This window comes from Cololabis saira, chromosome 11 (genome assembly GCF_033807715.1).
Source record: "Cololabis saira isolate AMF1-May2022 chromosome 11, fColSai1.1, whole genome shotgun sequence".
Taxonomy (NCBI): domain Eukaryota; kingdom Metazoa; phylum Chordata; class Actinopteri; order Beloniformes; family Belonidae; genus Cololabis; species Cololabis saira.
This window is the reverse complement of record NC_084597.1, coordinates 8,791,847-8,808,128: the sequence shown is the minus strand read 5'-3', so window position 1 is coordinate 8,808,128 and position 16,282 is coordinate 8,791,847. Positions and strand designations below refer to the sequence as shown.

At 35.7% G+C, this 16,282-nt stretch overlaps 1 protein-coding gene across 1 annotated transcript in view; it reads left to right on the top strand.

The window, feature by feature from the left end:
• Window positions 1-614: 614 nt before the first annotated feature.
• dym (dymeclin) overlaps window positions 615-16,282 on the top strand; it is a 104,269-nt gene continuing 88,601 nt past the window's right edge. Inside the window, exons 1-4 of the mRNA XM_061733261.1 lie at window positions 615-816; window positions 3,104-3,309; window positions 8,279-8,331; window positions 13,217-13,310. Of these exons, the coding sequence (XP_061589245.1) occupies window positions 3,170-3,309; window positions 8,279-8,331; window positions 13,217-13,310 (287 nt within the window). The 5' untranslated portion in view covers window positions 615-816; window positions 3,104-3,169. The remainder of the gene's footprint in view (window positions 817-3,103; window positions 3,310-8,278; window positions 8,332-13,216; window positions 13,311-16,282) is intronic.

The window sequence follows — 16,282 nt, the reverse complement described above, 5'->3', positions numbered from 1 at the left end:
CATCCCCCCTCAACTCGAGTACTGTATAAGATCAAGTCTGCAAACTTATATAACAGTGGTCTATCCTAGAGCCACTGTCCTGCATGTTTTAGATGTTTCCCTGCATCCAAACACCTGATTCTAGTCATTTGTATCGGAGCGTGTTGGTTGAAGCGGGTCTTAGTGCAGCTCCACCAATCAGCGACGTCTGAGCATGGTGCGTTCCCTTTGCCTCGGAAAAAGGAGATTTCATGTTGGTTGTATTTGGGAATAGTGTTACACATGTCAGGTTACACTTGATTAGATCGAGCTCGGTTTAGTTTAGCGTCTGTTTTAAACAATACCACTTTATAAAATACAACATTTGACATTTTTTCCATATAAGCCATGGTTGAAGTACGTGCTCAGTTCTCTGTGTCTGAAATTAAAAGGAAATAACACTAGGCCTTATATTTATTACTTTAAAACGTATTGTTTGTCATATTATATCGACTAAATATCTAATTGGGTCTAAATTTGGGTTAAAAAAAGAATGAAAATGTGTATGCTCAATCGTGTGTTTCTTTTTACAACAGCTATTCAGGGACTCCAAACGTCACGGATGTAGTGTTGTCGTCATTACGTAAGGGGTGGCGACGTGGAAAACATGGAGGAAAGGAGTATGTAGACCAAAGTTACATGTCTAAATTTCTACCCCCAAAATATATAATTTGCCTCTTTTAAAGGCATTTGATTAAAATCCAGGGCAGGACTAACTATTACTGGGAAGAGTGAAAAAACATCTGACCCTTAACTGTACTGGGAGGAGAAGGAAACTGCGAGAAGCATTTGTGACAGGTAAGCCGAGCGGTCAGCTGATGAGAAACAAGCAGCTCTCTGGAGCAAACCTGATCAAGAATGCTGAATCTGATATGTATTTAGCTGTTATTTATAACGTTTTTTTTTGTGGGGGAGAGTCAGTCTGTTTATTGGGTTGAAATTCGCCAAAGCTTCTGATTCTGGCTCGTTCAAAGCGATGTGTGGTCACACTGGAAATAATAATTAATAATAATATTATAATAACATTTAATAAAATAATATTTTTCATTTTTTTTGTATAGATGTCTTTATTGAGGGCATTAAAAAAAAAAGAAATAAGATTTACAATAACAATATAATTATCAATATTTCCCCCCCTTTTTTTACTTTTCATAACATTAATTAAACCAAAATAAATAAATAATAATAATAATAATAATAAAAATAAAAAACAACAGCACACCCTCTCCCCTTCCCTCCCTCATATGGTCAATAGATTACATCATTCAAAATTATTTAACATATGTCTATCAATACTAGAACAAAAATGAATAATACATTAAATAATCAAGTCCTGTGTAAACACATTCATTAATATAGTCGATGATTCACATCATTAGTCCATTAAAGGCAAAAAATCCAAAAAAGGTCCCCAAATAAGGTCAAAGTCTCTAGTCTCTAACGGAAAACAATATTTTTAATTTTTCATTTCATTTTTATTTATTCCATATCATGGAAATGATATATGTTCCATTCCATGATGGAAAAGGGGCAAGAAGAAGAAAGCCTTATATACCAAGCCCCTTTCTCAAAAAAATAAAAACATTAATATGAAGATGGTCTGTCCGTCTGTTCAACAATCATTACTTATATAATACCAAAAAAAAGAAATAATGAAAAAACACAACAAAAAAATAAGAAAACATACACACTAACTCACCAACAATACAAAAACAAAAAACAAAAGATATTTTACCCGTTAAATTCATATTGTCTGATTGTGTTGTCTTTATACAATTTCTTGAACTGGTGAATATTTTTACAATCCTTTAAATCAGTTGTTAAGGAGTTCCATAATTTTACACCACATACTGAAATACACATTTGTTTTAAAGTAGTTCGTGCAAACGGATGTGTAAAATCAAATTTCCTCCTATGGTCCTTATCTTCTGAACTAAACACAAAAAAACGTTGTATATTTTCAGGCAATATTCTGCTTTTTGCCTTGAACATAACTAATTATATATTAATAATATTAAAAACTACAAACTATTCTTCATGGTTAACCAGCATCATATACTTTTATTATGGTCTAGTTCACTGCAGCTGGTTAAACCTGTGTGCAAAAGGTGTGTCAGAAAACAAACACATCCTGTATAACAAAATTGATCCTGGAATGGACGTCGGCATCTTTCAATAGTGTTCAAGCATGTTTGATTATGAACCCTTTTAAACTCAAGGGAATGAATGTGCCCACTTATACACATTATTGAATTTGAGGATGGATGAGTTCACCTGTGTGTTTATGTATTTTAGCTTAGTTTTTACCTCTTAATCTTTATTCTGATATAGCTTTTTTATTCGGAAATGTTTTATTGATTGCATCTAACAATTCCTTCTTTTAGGTTGACTATTTTTACAACAGTCCAGGGACAGCGGATGCAAAATAGCCTTTTTGGCTAATTCCGGTGTTGTGCCGGATTCAGCACCCCTGCCGTGAAAAGCACCCCCTCGTCGTACACACAATGACAAAAATTATATTCTCATTCCACACACTCACATGAACACATACTTAGGAGTTTATATTCAATGATAAGTAGACCAAGAAAAAAAACAACACACTGACACTTCAATATATTTATATATACACACTCACACAAACGCATACTTAGGAGTTTATATTATATATATTTACAAATATTATGGAAGACAACACAGTAAGCAGGCTATTAATTAATGACATCAATAACCATTTACCCGATTTTTGTTATCTGTGACTGTGATTGTGGGAAAGTATGACTATTGTGGAATCCATGAGCGCATTTAAACATGAATCATTAACACAAAACTGGACGCTAAACAGTGTGTACGACGAGGGGGAGCTTTTCACGGCAGGGGTGCTGAATCCGGCACAACAACGGCACATTTTACATTGGTTTAAATGTGTTATTAATGTGCATTGTCCCTGCAATCTAAACCTTTAAATAAATAAAATAAGTAAAATATAAAAGGTCTTTCCGCCTGTGAAGGAACTAAAAGCTGTTTGTAGTATAATTATTCAATATGGGTAATTATATCGAATGCTAATGCATTTCCCTTTGACCAGGACTTGACCTATGTCAAAGGAAAAGTCAGTGAAGAGAGTCCGGTCTGGCTGAAAGGAGCTGGAAAGATGGGCGCCAACACCAGCCAGGTCAGTGAGCTGTCTGATAACCCCAGCCTCAAGGCCCTAGTGGGCACGGAGTCCATATCTGGGAATGACCCCTTCTGGAACCAGCTCATCTCCTTCACCTTCATCAGTCCCACCAGCAGGTAAACGCCCACTTCTGTCTAGTACTTTTCCCACAACATGCTCTAGCGCAGTGATTCTCAACTGGTGGTTCGGGTCCACAAGTCGTGGACCTGTCTTTAATGGGTTGCAGGTCTTTTCCACAGGTAAAGGGAAAGCTCTCAAGTAAAACTATGTATTTTTAAGTCTTTCTGGAACTACTTCTCAGTTGTTGCACTTTTTTTTTCATGCATTTTGCAGGACAACACCCACTGAATCTGTTAATAATGATGTTTTGATTGCTACATCAGTTTTATCATCTTGATTCGGTGATTGAATAGCTTTACTAGTGCACTGCTTGTCAGAGGTGTCTTCAGTATTCACATTCATTACTCAGGTAGAAGTATAGATACTAGAGTTTAAAAATACTCCTGTAGAAGTTGAAGTATCAACTCAAGTTTTTTACTCAAGTAAAAGTATAAAAGTACTGGTTTCAAAACTACTTAAAGTATAAAAGTAAAAGTAATGTAAGGGGGAAAAAAGCCATTAAGGACAAAAGCCATTGAAAATGAATGCATCTTAGTATAATGCAAATATATTAAAGAACCATATATGTGTACTATTGAGCATTAACATGTGTTTCAGAGAGCAGAAGATATGATGACTAGTTGCCTATAAGTATTGTAATGGTGCAAAAAGTCAAACTTCAGAGGCATGTTATCATTTATCCTAATGCTTATTGGAATGTACATCCAAGTTTAGTTGCAGGAATCTGAGGGAACGGATGTAAGAACAAAACTGGACAAGAACATCTGAAACAACCACAACCAAATTCACTCTATCCGGATGGAGCAATTTAACTGGATAGTTTTTTTTTAAAGGCCGAAATGAAATAGAGTAACGAGGCTGTTTTTAAAATGTAAGGAGTAAAAAGTACAGATAATTGCGTGAAAATGTAAGGAGTAAAAGTAAAAAGTCATCTGAAAAAGAATTACTCCAGTGAAATATAGATAACCAAAATTTCTACTTAAGTAAGGTAACGAAGTATTTGTACTTCGTTACTTGACACCTCTGCTGCTTGTTATACTGTATATTCAATTAGTGGGTAGTCAGCTAAAGCTAAATATTTCTAAGCCTTTTTGGAACTACTTTTCAGTTAATGCACTTATTTTTTTGTGTCAGTTCTGTACAATTTGAGTTTTAAAATTAGTTAAAAAATTTTAAAAAATAAGTTCATTGTTTAAGTTTTCATGATTTGGGTCATGGCTTTTCATGGGTCCCAAAGCCAGACCAGTTGAGAACCTCTGCTTTAGCGGAAGTTGATGGATGAACAAAGTGCCAAATATTTTCCTTTTTTTCTGAACTAGTTTGACCAATTTCTTTGGAGCCTGTGAGCACTTTATGCTGCTCATTGTTTTCAATTTTTTCAATTTTATAAGTATATGTAGGGTTATTATGACTATGATTATTATTTTAGCCAGTCTTATCTCCAAGGTTACAAAACTTTCACACAAAATTCTTTCAAATCACTGACATTGAGAATAATGTCATCCAGAACTTAAGATGAAATTTTAACATTTGGAGATAAAACTAAAGTGTTGCTAAGAAGGTCATAGTGACATATGCAAAACCTCCTGAGTGTGCCACTTGAAGTGGGTAGCTCGTGGCAGCCAAATTGCAGCCATCATCCCTACTCAAGAGTTTATGAACAACCTTAAACTGTGAGGATGTTTGCGCTCTTACCTGATTAATGTTCCAACAGGGTTGCTGTCCTCCCTGCGTGATTATAGTTAACTGTTAACATTTATGCCCTAGTGAAAAGTATTGAGATGGGAGGGCAGATCATCCGCCCTCACAGGTGGACTATGATGTTAAATATTAATTTGAGAAGGCCATTTTGTTTATTGACTTCTTGTGGCAGATTTACCACAAAAAAAGAGAGAAAGAGAAGACGTACATAAACTGCCTTTTATACAATAACTGTACTCTTATAAGATTCAGAAATTGCACGGTAAGGACTCGAACCTGAGTCACCTGCAATGACTTCTTAGCGCCCCAAAGGTATTATGAATTTCTACTTTTTTGTGAAGAATATCAATTCAAACCATGAAAATATAAACCGTAGAACCTTAGAATATAAACCTTTAAAAAGTAGCATATGTATATATGTAGTTTCAGACTGTAAACTGAATTTAACATAGAAACTGGCAAGTTTCCTGCATCTGCTGAAAGGTAATAACATTTCCCCATCAGCAACTTTAAAGGTTATGCAACCATCTTCATCCCGTATGTTCGATCCCCACAGCGATCTGTTAGAGCCGGCATGTGACTCGTCCCACTCAAGACATTCAAACCCAGAAATGTTTTGCAAAATGCAGAGAAAACTGTAGTTTACTAATTTGTTTAAATTATTTGTTTAAATTATTTTTATTTTTGTATTATTATTTATTATTTTCAGTTCCTTCACCAACCAACTTCATCATATTTCATAAATGAAGACAAATTTATAATTTGATATCACCAAATGATTAAAAGAAGTTAGAAGAGAGGTATTTTTACCATTCTGTTACATATCTCTTCCTTTTAATTACGTACTTTACTGACTGAGGAAACTGAACAGATTTACCTTGTACCTTTTTTTTTTTTTTTTTTTTTTTTTTTTTTTTTTATTAAAATTTCAAGCTAGCTGCTTTAAAATAAAATCTTCCCGCTTTGCTAAAAAAAAAGATTAGTTTTTCAACACTCAGCATCCATGAAAAGTTACTATTGAGACTCTTGCAAGATAATAATCACAAGAAAATCTGTCTTGAAAGGGTTGGATCTTGTTTGTGATGAATCCACAGTGGACCGTTAACATCTGTGTTCTCTGCCTTCAGCTATTCATACATCATTCTTAGGTGCAGTGACAGCCAGCGACAATGGATAGTGAGAAGTGAAGCATCAGACTTATCAGAACCCGATAGTATTTCTTGACTGAAAGAAAATATCACTTAAAGGCTTTTCTAAGTATAAAATGTGTCTCTGTCCGACTTGCTGCTGGCTTCAGTAAGAGTTTCATACACTGGTTCCACTCTAATGATCTTATTATATGAAATGTTACCCGATGGTGTTTAAAGTTTGAAGTTAGGGAGTCAAAATATCCACTTAGGGGGTTATGTATCTTTAAGAAAATGGGTGTACGGACTAGGGCTGTTCGATTAATCGATTTTAAATCGTAATCGCGATTATGTAATTAGAACGATGTTAAAACGTGAAAATCGTAAAATCGATTTAAATTTTTTTTTTTCTTTTTTTTTTTTTTTTTTTTTTTAACCTTGTCTGCACACATATTAATGATTGATACCATATTAATGATTGATGGAAATACCTCTCAATACCTGCGACAAGTGCCCCATCGGAGAGGCTCTTTAGTGTAGGAGGGGGCGTTGGAACATGCCACCGGGCATCCCTCAAGCCAGATGCCGTAGACCGGCTCGTGTTCCTTGCAAAAAACTTGCAAATGTGAATAGCAAATGTAATGACTGACATTACACACCTCTACCTCCTTCATGGGTTGCATTATTATTTAGCATGCAAAGACCCAGTTTAGTTTAATTAGAAAATGTCTTGTTTTATTTAATTGGAAATATAACTTACTGTATGTTTGCAAGTGCTGATTTGCTGATTTTTTTTTTTTTCAGAGATAAAACTTTATATTTTATTATATTTTTTAAAACTTTTTTTCAACTTATTTTACAGAGTTTTGCACTTTATTCATTCATTTTTGGTTTAATAAGAGCAAAGTTTGCACTTAAAGCCCAATGGGGCAAATGTTCAATAAAAAAAAGCATATTTGAAATAATTTCTTTGCCTTTTGTCAATTCACAAAATAATCGTAATCGTAATCGAAAATCGGATTTTGAGAGAAAAAAATCGAGATTTTATTTTTGGGCAAAATCGAACAGCCCTAGTACGGACCAATACTAAAAGCAACTGTATATCAATAACGGGAGTCCAGCTATGGAATAATTTAGAAAATGAACTAAAACTATGCACTACTGTAACCAAATTCAAGAATAAGTTCAAAAATAAAATATTAAATAAATATAAAACATTGATATGATAATATTATAATGATACCATGAAAGTAGCAATTTGAAGCATGTTTGCATGACTGCTCTCCGCGGCCGTTTAGCCGAGGAGTTGGTGAAGCAGCACCACATCATACCAGGTCCCTGTAAGCCACTTGGTATGTTCAATTCTTTTTACACACCCTACTCATAACCTCTGCTCTCCACGCTGTACGCTGTAGTCTCTAGCCAAAAAACACTTAATTTATCACTCCTTGTAATTTATAGTATGTTTTTTTTGTTTTGTTTTTGTCTTCGTTTTTTGTCTTTGCTTCTTGTCTAGATACCTCTGTTACTTGTCCAATATATCCATTCTTTTTCAATGTTTGAATCCAAATTACTAGTTTTGTTTTGTGTAAAACCTCCTGAGTTGAGGTTCATAAAAGGGTAGGCATAATAAGCCTTGGCTTCAGCCTATAACTTTTCGGTGTCATTTAAAATATTGGACTATTTTTATGTTGTATTATGTTGTATCCAAATGGACCGAAATAAAAATCAAAATCAAAAGTTCGGCAATTACACAAACAACAGGAGTATTAATAAAATACACGTTAGACAATGTAGAAGGAATGTGATGGTTTAAATACTTTAAATTACATTCAATTTCTTTTCATATGTTTACAGTTTGCAGGGACTTATATATTTACCATAACAGTCAGTATAAAATAAGAATGCTCTTAATTTAACTCCACCTGTGTTTTTTTTCTAAATGTCAAATTATTCCTGTCATAGTTTTAATGTGACCCATTTACATGACACGAGGATGCTTGCAGAACTCCAATCAACGAATAAAATACATCCTAAACCTATAATTGGATATCAGCTTATCTCATCCATTTGAACTTGTCTTTATTATTCTCATGTTATCCTTTATTCACTGCTGGTTGTGTCCTCTATTTCACAGTGGAGACTCCAAGTTACTGGAGGAGGCTGTCATCCCCCTGGCCAAGACGCTGAGTATGTTGGCTGTTATTTTCTACATTTTCTTTTTTACTAAACAGTACAGTAGTAGAGACGGGTCAGCTCAGCAGGTGACTGTACTGGCTGATTTTTTGACCGTTCGTTTGAATGTATCATGTGCAAAAGCAGCTTAGCCAAACACATGCATCCATGCGTTGCTCATCTTTGGTGAAGACATTTCTGCTGAGTTAAAATGGCCAAAAATTTTGAGTTTGGAATTTCCTCAAGTTGTTCATAATTAACATTAGAGGAAATGTAAGAAGCTGCTTAAAGAAAAAGGCCGGTTTTCTTTGGGGACATTTCTTCCGCTCATTTTATCGCTTTGTAATATATAAGTTCCTGTTTTCTTTTAGCACCAGCTGCAACATTAACTTACTATTCATTTACTGTAATTCCAGCTTTACAGAGATCTGGAATGTCTCCATAGTTGCATGGGTAACTTTAATGCAAATAGCCATTGGCACAATCATGCCCGCTTACCTTTATTTCAAAACACATGGTGACGGACAAAGAGACCTTTGGTCTCGTCCAGACTTCGGTTAAAGCAGCACTATGTAACTTTTCCACCTTAATATCATATTTCCAGAGTCATTGTGATGGAACATCAACTTCCAACAGGTTTAATGAACCTCTGTCATGGTCTGAGGGGTCTGTATCACCTTCACTGGCACTATGTAACTTTGAGGAGCATGGTAGGAACCCTGCCACACTAAAAAACTACAAATCTTTACGGCTTTGACTGCTTTACGGCATATGTCACTTCCCCCTCCTTCCCGATTTGTAGTCGAGACGAAAGCTGGGCGGGACATGGAGCGCAGAGCTCAGCAGAAGCTGGTATCATGGCCGAAGCAGCAAAAAAAAAACGAAGAAAATACAAGTTTTATCGGAGGAGGCAAAAAAAAAGAAAGCGGGAGAGTAACAAGCTAAATACCCGGATAAAAAAATAAAAAATACCCGGACAAGAATAAACATTGGCCCGGCGTTCACTCGCTGGCGTGAGCTGAAAGACGAGGAGGGATGTCCGACAAGAGAGACAGAATTGTTATGAGACAAATGTAAATGTAGAGTTCTATGTTCAATAAGAATCAAAATTAGAATGTTTTCACATACAGGGGATTCGTCTTGGGTTCTAGTATTTTTCCTGAGAAATGTAAAATTGTGCAGGGCTGATCTGCAAAATATATTCAGTTATTCACAGGTTATAAAGTATTTTTTTATTTTGTCAGTAAGTATGTTGAACTAATAATTTATGACGAAGTCCCTCTAAAAAACGTGACAGGAAAAAGGTGAAGATCGTATGAGTTTGTAGGGCGCATTATCTCGCTGAAACAACTTAATAAAACCAAGTTGAACTTAGTGATTTTCAACTTCGTCATATTATATTGTTTAACCAAAAATAGATACATTACCTCTTTGCTATCCATCCTGCAAACGACCACTGAAAACAGAAAAGTAGTTTTGAAAGTCCGTCCCGTCTTCTCTCATAAAAACAAATGCACGCGACGGGACAGGAGTTTTCCGGCAGTACGCGCTGGTACTCATGGGAAATGTAGTGTTCTTTCTGGTAAAGCACTACCGCTTTTGTCCAAAGGAGCCGCCAAACTCAACAAAAGCTGAAAGTTACATTGTGCTGATGAATCCTTAGAAATCTGATCACAAGTGGCCATCCCTTGGGTTAGCGTTCATTCCTGCCATTGTAATGTGTCTGGGATGATAAGATCGGATCGTGCCCTCTGTATGCAAATAAACGTGCTTGCTTGTGCTTTTACTACCATGAATAAGTTAGTTATAAGTTGGTTATTTGGCAGCGGTTCAGTCAGCACGAATGTCTTTGCAGTATTTCTTTTCAGGAGCTTTCAAACACAGCAACTCCAAACCTATCTGAATTCTGACACTACAGGAGACAAATATATATGGCACACCTTTCATTACGTTTGAGTGGTTCCTCTATTTTATACTATTTTAAAGAAGGGTGTTTTCTTTTTGTTAATTGAGCTGCTTTTTTCTAAATTCTGGGTGTCAAATTTGTCTCCTGTCGTAAGTACAGTTAATCTTCACTTTGGAGTCAATAGGTCACATGATGTACAGGTTAAAAATCATATGGAAAGATTTTTTTTTTTTATGGAAATACTATGGAATTAAAACTAAGTTATATGTATGTAATATGTCCCCTGTAGCACGAAAACTCAGTTATATTTGAGGTCACATGGGTTGGAAGCTACTGGGGAAAAAATAAAAGATTCTCTCCTCATTGGATTACTTCTATAAAAATTCTATTTCAGTGAAACAATTTAGCTTAGACCTGTACATAAACATGCATAACTTGCGGAAAAATTAAAATAGAACCTGGTTCTACTTTCGGGCCCTGCAGAAGTATTTCTGTGTGGGGTTTGCATGCTTGTGTGGGTACTCCGGTTTCCTCCCAAAACATGTATGTTTGCTTGGTTGATGATTTTAAATTGCTCATAGACGTGTGTGTGTATGAGTTAGGGCTGGGCGATATATCGAGATTTTAATATATATCGATATATTTTCAAACGCGATATGGTACGAGACAATATCGTTTACGGTATATCGATTTAAAAAAAAAAAAAAAAAAATTATGATTTTTATATAGCTTATTTTGTGACAAATTGACTTGAATTTTTTATTTGAGATTTGCACAAATGTTTTGTTATTTGCACAACTGTCTCTCTCATCTCATCTCAGTGGAAAAGTCTGCCTGTTACTGTCTACATTGTATTAATTGCACAGTGTATTTGAATTTAATTGTTATGCAGGAAAGGGATATTTGTTTTATTTTATTCAAGAAGCATTTTTATTCTATATATGCAGGCAGTTTATTTTTATTTCATTTGTTTTATACATTTTGATATTGTGCAGACCTCTGTTAATAAAGGAACCTGTGTGACATTTGGCACAAGGCATTGTATTAAAACTGACTGTTTTTTTAGGGGTTTGCCTCAGAAAAAATGAAGCTAACAGAGATGCTATGCTATAATGCTTTGGGGGAAACCCCAATTATGGCACAGAAAAAATATCGATATATATCGAGTATCGCCATTCAGCTATGAAATATTGAGATATGACTTTTGGTCCATATCGCCCAGCCCTAGACGTGTGTGTGTATGAGTGCTTGTATATATGTGTGGCCTGTGATGGAGCGGTGGCCTGTCCAGGGTGTAGCCCTGCCTTTCCCCAGTAACGAGCTGGGATAGGCTCCAGCAGACCCCTGTGACCCTGTACAGGATTAGGCGGATATCGAAGATGGGTGGACGGACAGAAAAAGATCCATGACAAACTTAATTCAACAAAGTATATGTACAAAATAAATCAAGGCATATACAACACAAGGCACACAAGGCAATGCAAGTTTATTTGTATAGCACAGGGGTCGGCAACCCGCGGCTCTAGAGCCGCATGCGGCTCTTTAGCGCTGCCCTAGTGGCTCCTGGAGCTTTTCAAAAATGTTTGACCTTTTTTTTCCTTTTTTTCGTCTTTTTTCCCTTTTTTCTTCTTCTGTCTTCTTTTTTCTTTTTTTAATCCTTTTTTTCTCTTTTTTTTCTTCTTTTTTTCATTTTTTTCTTCTTTTTTTCCCTTTTTTCTCTCTCTTTTTCTTCCTTTTTCCTTTCCTTTTTAATCTTGACATTACGATTTTTTTCTCGAAATTTTGACTTTTTTTCTCCACATTTAGACTTTTTCTCAAAATTTTGACTTTTTCTCGACATTTCAACTTCTTTCTCAACATTTTGGCTTTTTTCTCAACATTTCGACTTTTTTCTCAACATTTTGACTTGTTTCTTCAAGATTGTTCATCAACATTAATCTTGATATTTTGACTTTTTTCTTGACATTTAGACTTTTTTCTCGAAGTGCATAATGAAAAAAAAAATCTTCCCCCAGTTATAACTAATATAGAGACATGCAGCATGTGTTGTCTTCATTCTAAGGCTGATACAAGACTTTTCATTTTTTGCGGCTCCAGACATATTTGTTTTTTGTGTTTTTGGTCCAATATGGCTCTTTAAACATTTTGGGTTGCCGACCCCTGGTATAGCACAATTCAACACAAGGTAATTCAAAGTGCTTTACATCAACATTAAAAGCAGCAAGATACAATTAAACAGTAAATAACCAATAAAATGATAAGAAAAGAGGTAAAATAATAAAAAGCACAAGTTGTTAAAAAGTAAGAGCAGTAGAGTACAGCAGGTACACATCTTATTCTTACAATGGCAAGAATTACGTTTCTATACGGTCAAAACGTACAAAGACCGGGTCAAATACAGTATTACAAAAGTAATTGTGCCGATTCACAAGGAAACATCTGCCCCAGACAAGAAGAAGAAGTCGAATGACAAAACCTTCATTGCAATAATTTGTGCACAAAATCAACTCAGTTCTCCTAAGTCGGTGACCTTGTACAACCACTGGCCACGTGTGATGGGACGATCCAGGACACATTTAGATGGAAGGAGAAGTGTCCATCCAAATGTCTGGTGCAACCTTTCATTCATAAAGGGGATGCACTGTAATTCTCTTTTAGTTAGTTTTTTTTTTTTCAGTTTAGATTTCATTTCTGCAAATGCCTCTGTGCAGTAACCTTTTCAGATTTATGGAGATACATGACCTGATGCAATTTTAGACAAAATCTTTATTGTTTTATGAAGATCACTCAGTTAAATGTTCTCGTCAAACAGAAATGAAAAGAAAAAAATGTTAAAATTAGAAAATCAGCCAATGGAGAAAACTGTAATTGGAGCACCTTGGTATATTAGTGGAGGACTCGAGTATTAACCACTTTGGAGTTTGACATTTTAAACTAAAATGTTAAATTCTTTACTAATAAACTTTTTTTTTTCTCTTTTCTTTTTCCACCAAGTTGAAAACAATCCCAGAACGGGGAACTTTGGTGCTCTTGTGAGAATATTTCTGGGAAGAACCAGAGAGCTCAAAATCTCTACAGAATGCCAAGAGTGAGTATAAAAACCACAAATCTTTATTTTCATGGTCAACATAACTTTTATTGCTGGATCCTTATTTTTTTCTCGGTATCAAAGTCATCCTCATTATTTTTGTAACACTTGGCAACATACCCCTGGCCTGTATTAAGTGTAAACAAGCTATTAATACACTAGCTGGCCCAGAATTAAAGTCAGCACCTGGATTTACTTAATCAAATGGGTCCAAGGCGTCCCGTTGGAAAAGCACTGCAGTAACTATTATGTTTCGGATAGCAAAAAGTTATTTAAACCTAATTGATGTACTGGGTAGCGTCTCCCTCCTTAGACAACCCTGTCTCAAGACACATTGTATGGTCTCGAGACACACATTGCTCTGTTTTTGACACCAATATAATGCGACAGCTGTGTATAAGGGGCTTTTCTTTCCCACACAAGTGTTTATGCTGTACAGTAGGAATGGGCGATATTTTACCGTTCACGATAAACCGTCAAAAAAATTCCCCACGGTAAGAATTTGTCATCTCGCGGTAAAAACAATAAATTCCCGTTGATGACGTTTTTGTGTAAAGCTGATTGAAGGAAGGAAGGAAGGAAGGAAGGAAGGAAGGAAGGAAGGAAGGAAGGAAGGAAGGAAGGAAGGAAGGAAGGAAGGAAGGAAGGAAGGAAGGAAGGAAGGAAGGAAGGAAGGAAGGAAGGAAGGAAGGAAGGAAGGAAGGAAGGAAGGAAGGAAGGAAGGAAGGAAGGAAGGAAGGAAGGAAGGAAGGAAGGAAGGAAGGAAGGAAGGAAGGAAGGAAGGAAGGAAGGAAGGAAGGAAGGAAGGAAGGAAGGAAGGAAGGAAGGAAGGAAGGAAGGAAGGAAGGAAGGAAGGAAGGAAGGAAGGAAGGAAGGAAGGAAGGAAGGAAGGAAGGAAGGAAGGAAGGAAGGAAGGAAGGAAGGAAGGAAGGAAGGAAGGAAGGAAGGAAGGAAGGAAGGAAGGAAGGAAGGAAGGAAGGAAGGAAGGAAGGAAGGAAGGAAGGAAGGAAGGAAGGAAGGAAGGAAGGAAATAAATGAGCCAGAAAGAAAGAATGAAAGAAAGAAATGAGCCTAGAAAGAAAGAATGAAAGAAAGAAATGAGCCTAGAAAGAAAGAATGAAAGAAAGAAATGAGCCTAGAAAGAAAGAATGAAAGAAAGAAATGAGCCTAGAAAGAAAGAATGAAAGAAAGAAATGAGCCTAGAAAGAAAGAATGAAAGAAAGAAATGAGCCTAGAAAGAAAGAATGAAAGAAAGAAATGAGCCTAGAAAGAAAGAATGAAAGAAAGAAATGAGCCTAGAAAGAAAGAAAGAAAGAAAGAAATGAGCCTAGAAAGAAAGAAAGAAAGAAAGAAAGAAAGAAATGAGCCTAGAAAGAAAGAAAGAAAGAAAGAAAGAAAGAAATGAGCCTAGAAAGAAAGAAAGAAAGAAAGAAAGAAAGAAAGAAAGAAAGAAAGAAAGAAATGAGCCTAAAAAGAAAGAAAGAAAGAAAGAAAGAAAAAAATGAGCCTAAAAAGAAAGAAAGAAAGAAAGAAAGAAAGAAAGAAAAAAATGAGCCTAAAAAGAAAGAAAGAAAGAAAGAAAGAAAGAAAGAAAGGAGCCTAAAAAGAAAGAAAGAAAGAAAGAAAGAAAGAAAGAAAAAAATGAGCCAAGAAAGAAAGAAATGAGGAAAGAAAGGAAGGAAGGAAGGAAGGAAGGAAGGAAGGAAGGAAGGAAGGAAGGAAGGAAGGAAGGAAGGAAGGAAGGAAGGAAGGAAGGAAGGAAGGAAGGAAGGAAGGAAGGAAGGAAGGAAGGAAGGAAGGAAGGAAGGAAGGAAGGAAGGAAGGAAGGAAGGAAGGAAAGAAAGTAATGAGCAAGAAAGAAAGAAATGAGCCGGAAGGAAGGAAGGAAATAAATGAGCCAGAAAGAAAGAATGAAAGAAAGAAATGAGCCTAGAAAGAAAGAATGAAAGAAAGAAATGAGCCTAGAAAGAAAGAATGAAAGAAAGAAATGAGCCTAGAAAGAAAGAATGAAAGAAAGAAATGAGCCTAGAAAGAAAGAAAGAAAGAAAGAAAGAAAGAAATGAGCCTAGAAAGAAAGAATGAAAGAAAGAAATGAGCCTAGAAAGAAAGAATGAAAGAAAGAAATGAGCCTAGAAAGAAAGAAAGAAAGAAAGAAATGAGCCTAGAAAGAAAGAAAGAAAGAAAGAAAGAAAGAAAGAAATGAGCCTAGAGAAAGAAAGAAAGAAAGAAAGAAAGAAAGAAAGAAAGAAATGAGCCTAGAAAGAAAGAAAGAAAGACAGAAAGAAAGAATGAGCTAAAAGAAAGAAAGAAGAAGAAAGAAGAAAGAAAGAATGAGCCTAAAACGAAAGAAAGAAAGAAAGAAAGAAAAAAATGAGCCCTCCCCGTGTCCGCACGCCCCCAGAAGCAAGAAGCAACCTGCCCTCCAGCAAGTACCGAACGAAGGAGCCTAAAGAAAGAAAGAAAGAAAGACCTAAGAAAGAAAGAAAGCAAGAAAGAAAAAGAAGAAAGAAAAAAGAAAGAAAGAAAGAAAATGAGCCTAGAAAGAAAAGAAAGCAAAGAAATGAGCCTAGAAAGAAGAAAAGAAACTCCCTCCTCGGCGCCAAAAGAAGAAAGAAAATGAGCCTAAAAAGAAAGAAAGAAAGAAAGAAGAAAGAAAAAAATGAGCCTAACTAAAAAGAAAGAAAGAAGAAGAAGAAAGAAAGAAAAAAATGAGCCTCAAGCCCGAAAGCCAGAAAGAAAGGAGCTAAAGAAAGAAAGAAAGAAAGAAGAAAGAAAAAATGAGCAAGAAGAAGAATGAGGAAAGAAAGGAAAGGAAGGAAGGAAGGAAGGCCAGGTCGGACAGGCCATCGGAAGGAAGGAAGAAAGGAAGAAAGGAAGAAAGGAAGAAAGAAAGAAGCCTAAAAGAAAGAAAGAAGGATAAATTCCCGTTGATGACGTTTTTGTATTGGTATTTTTTTATCATCATTTTTATC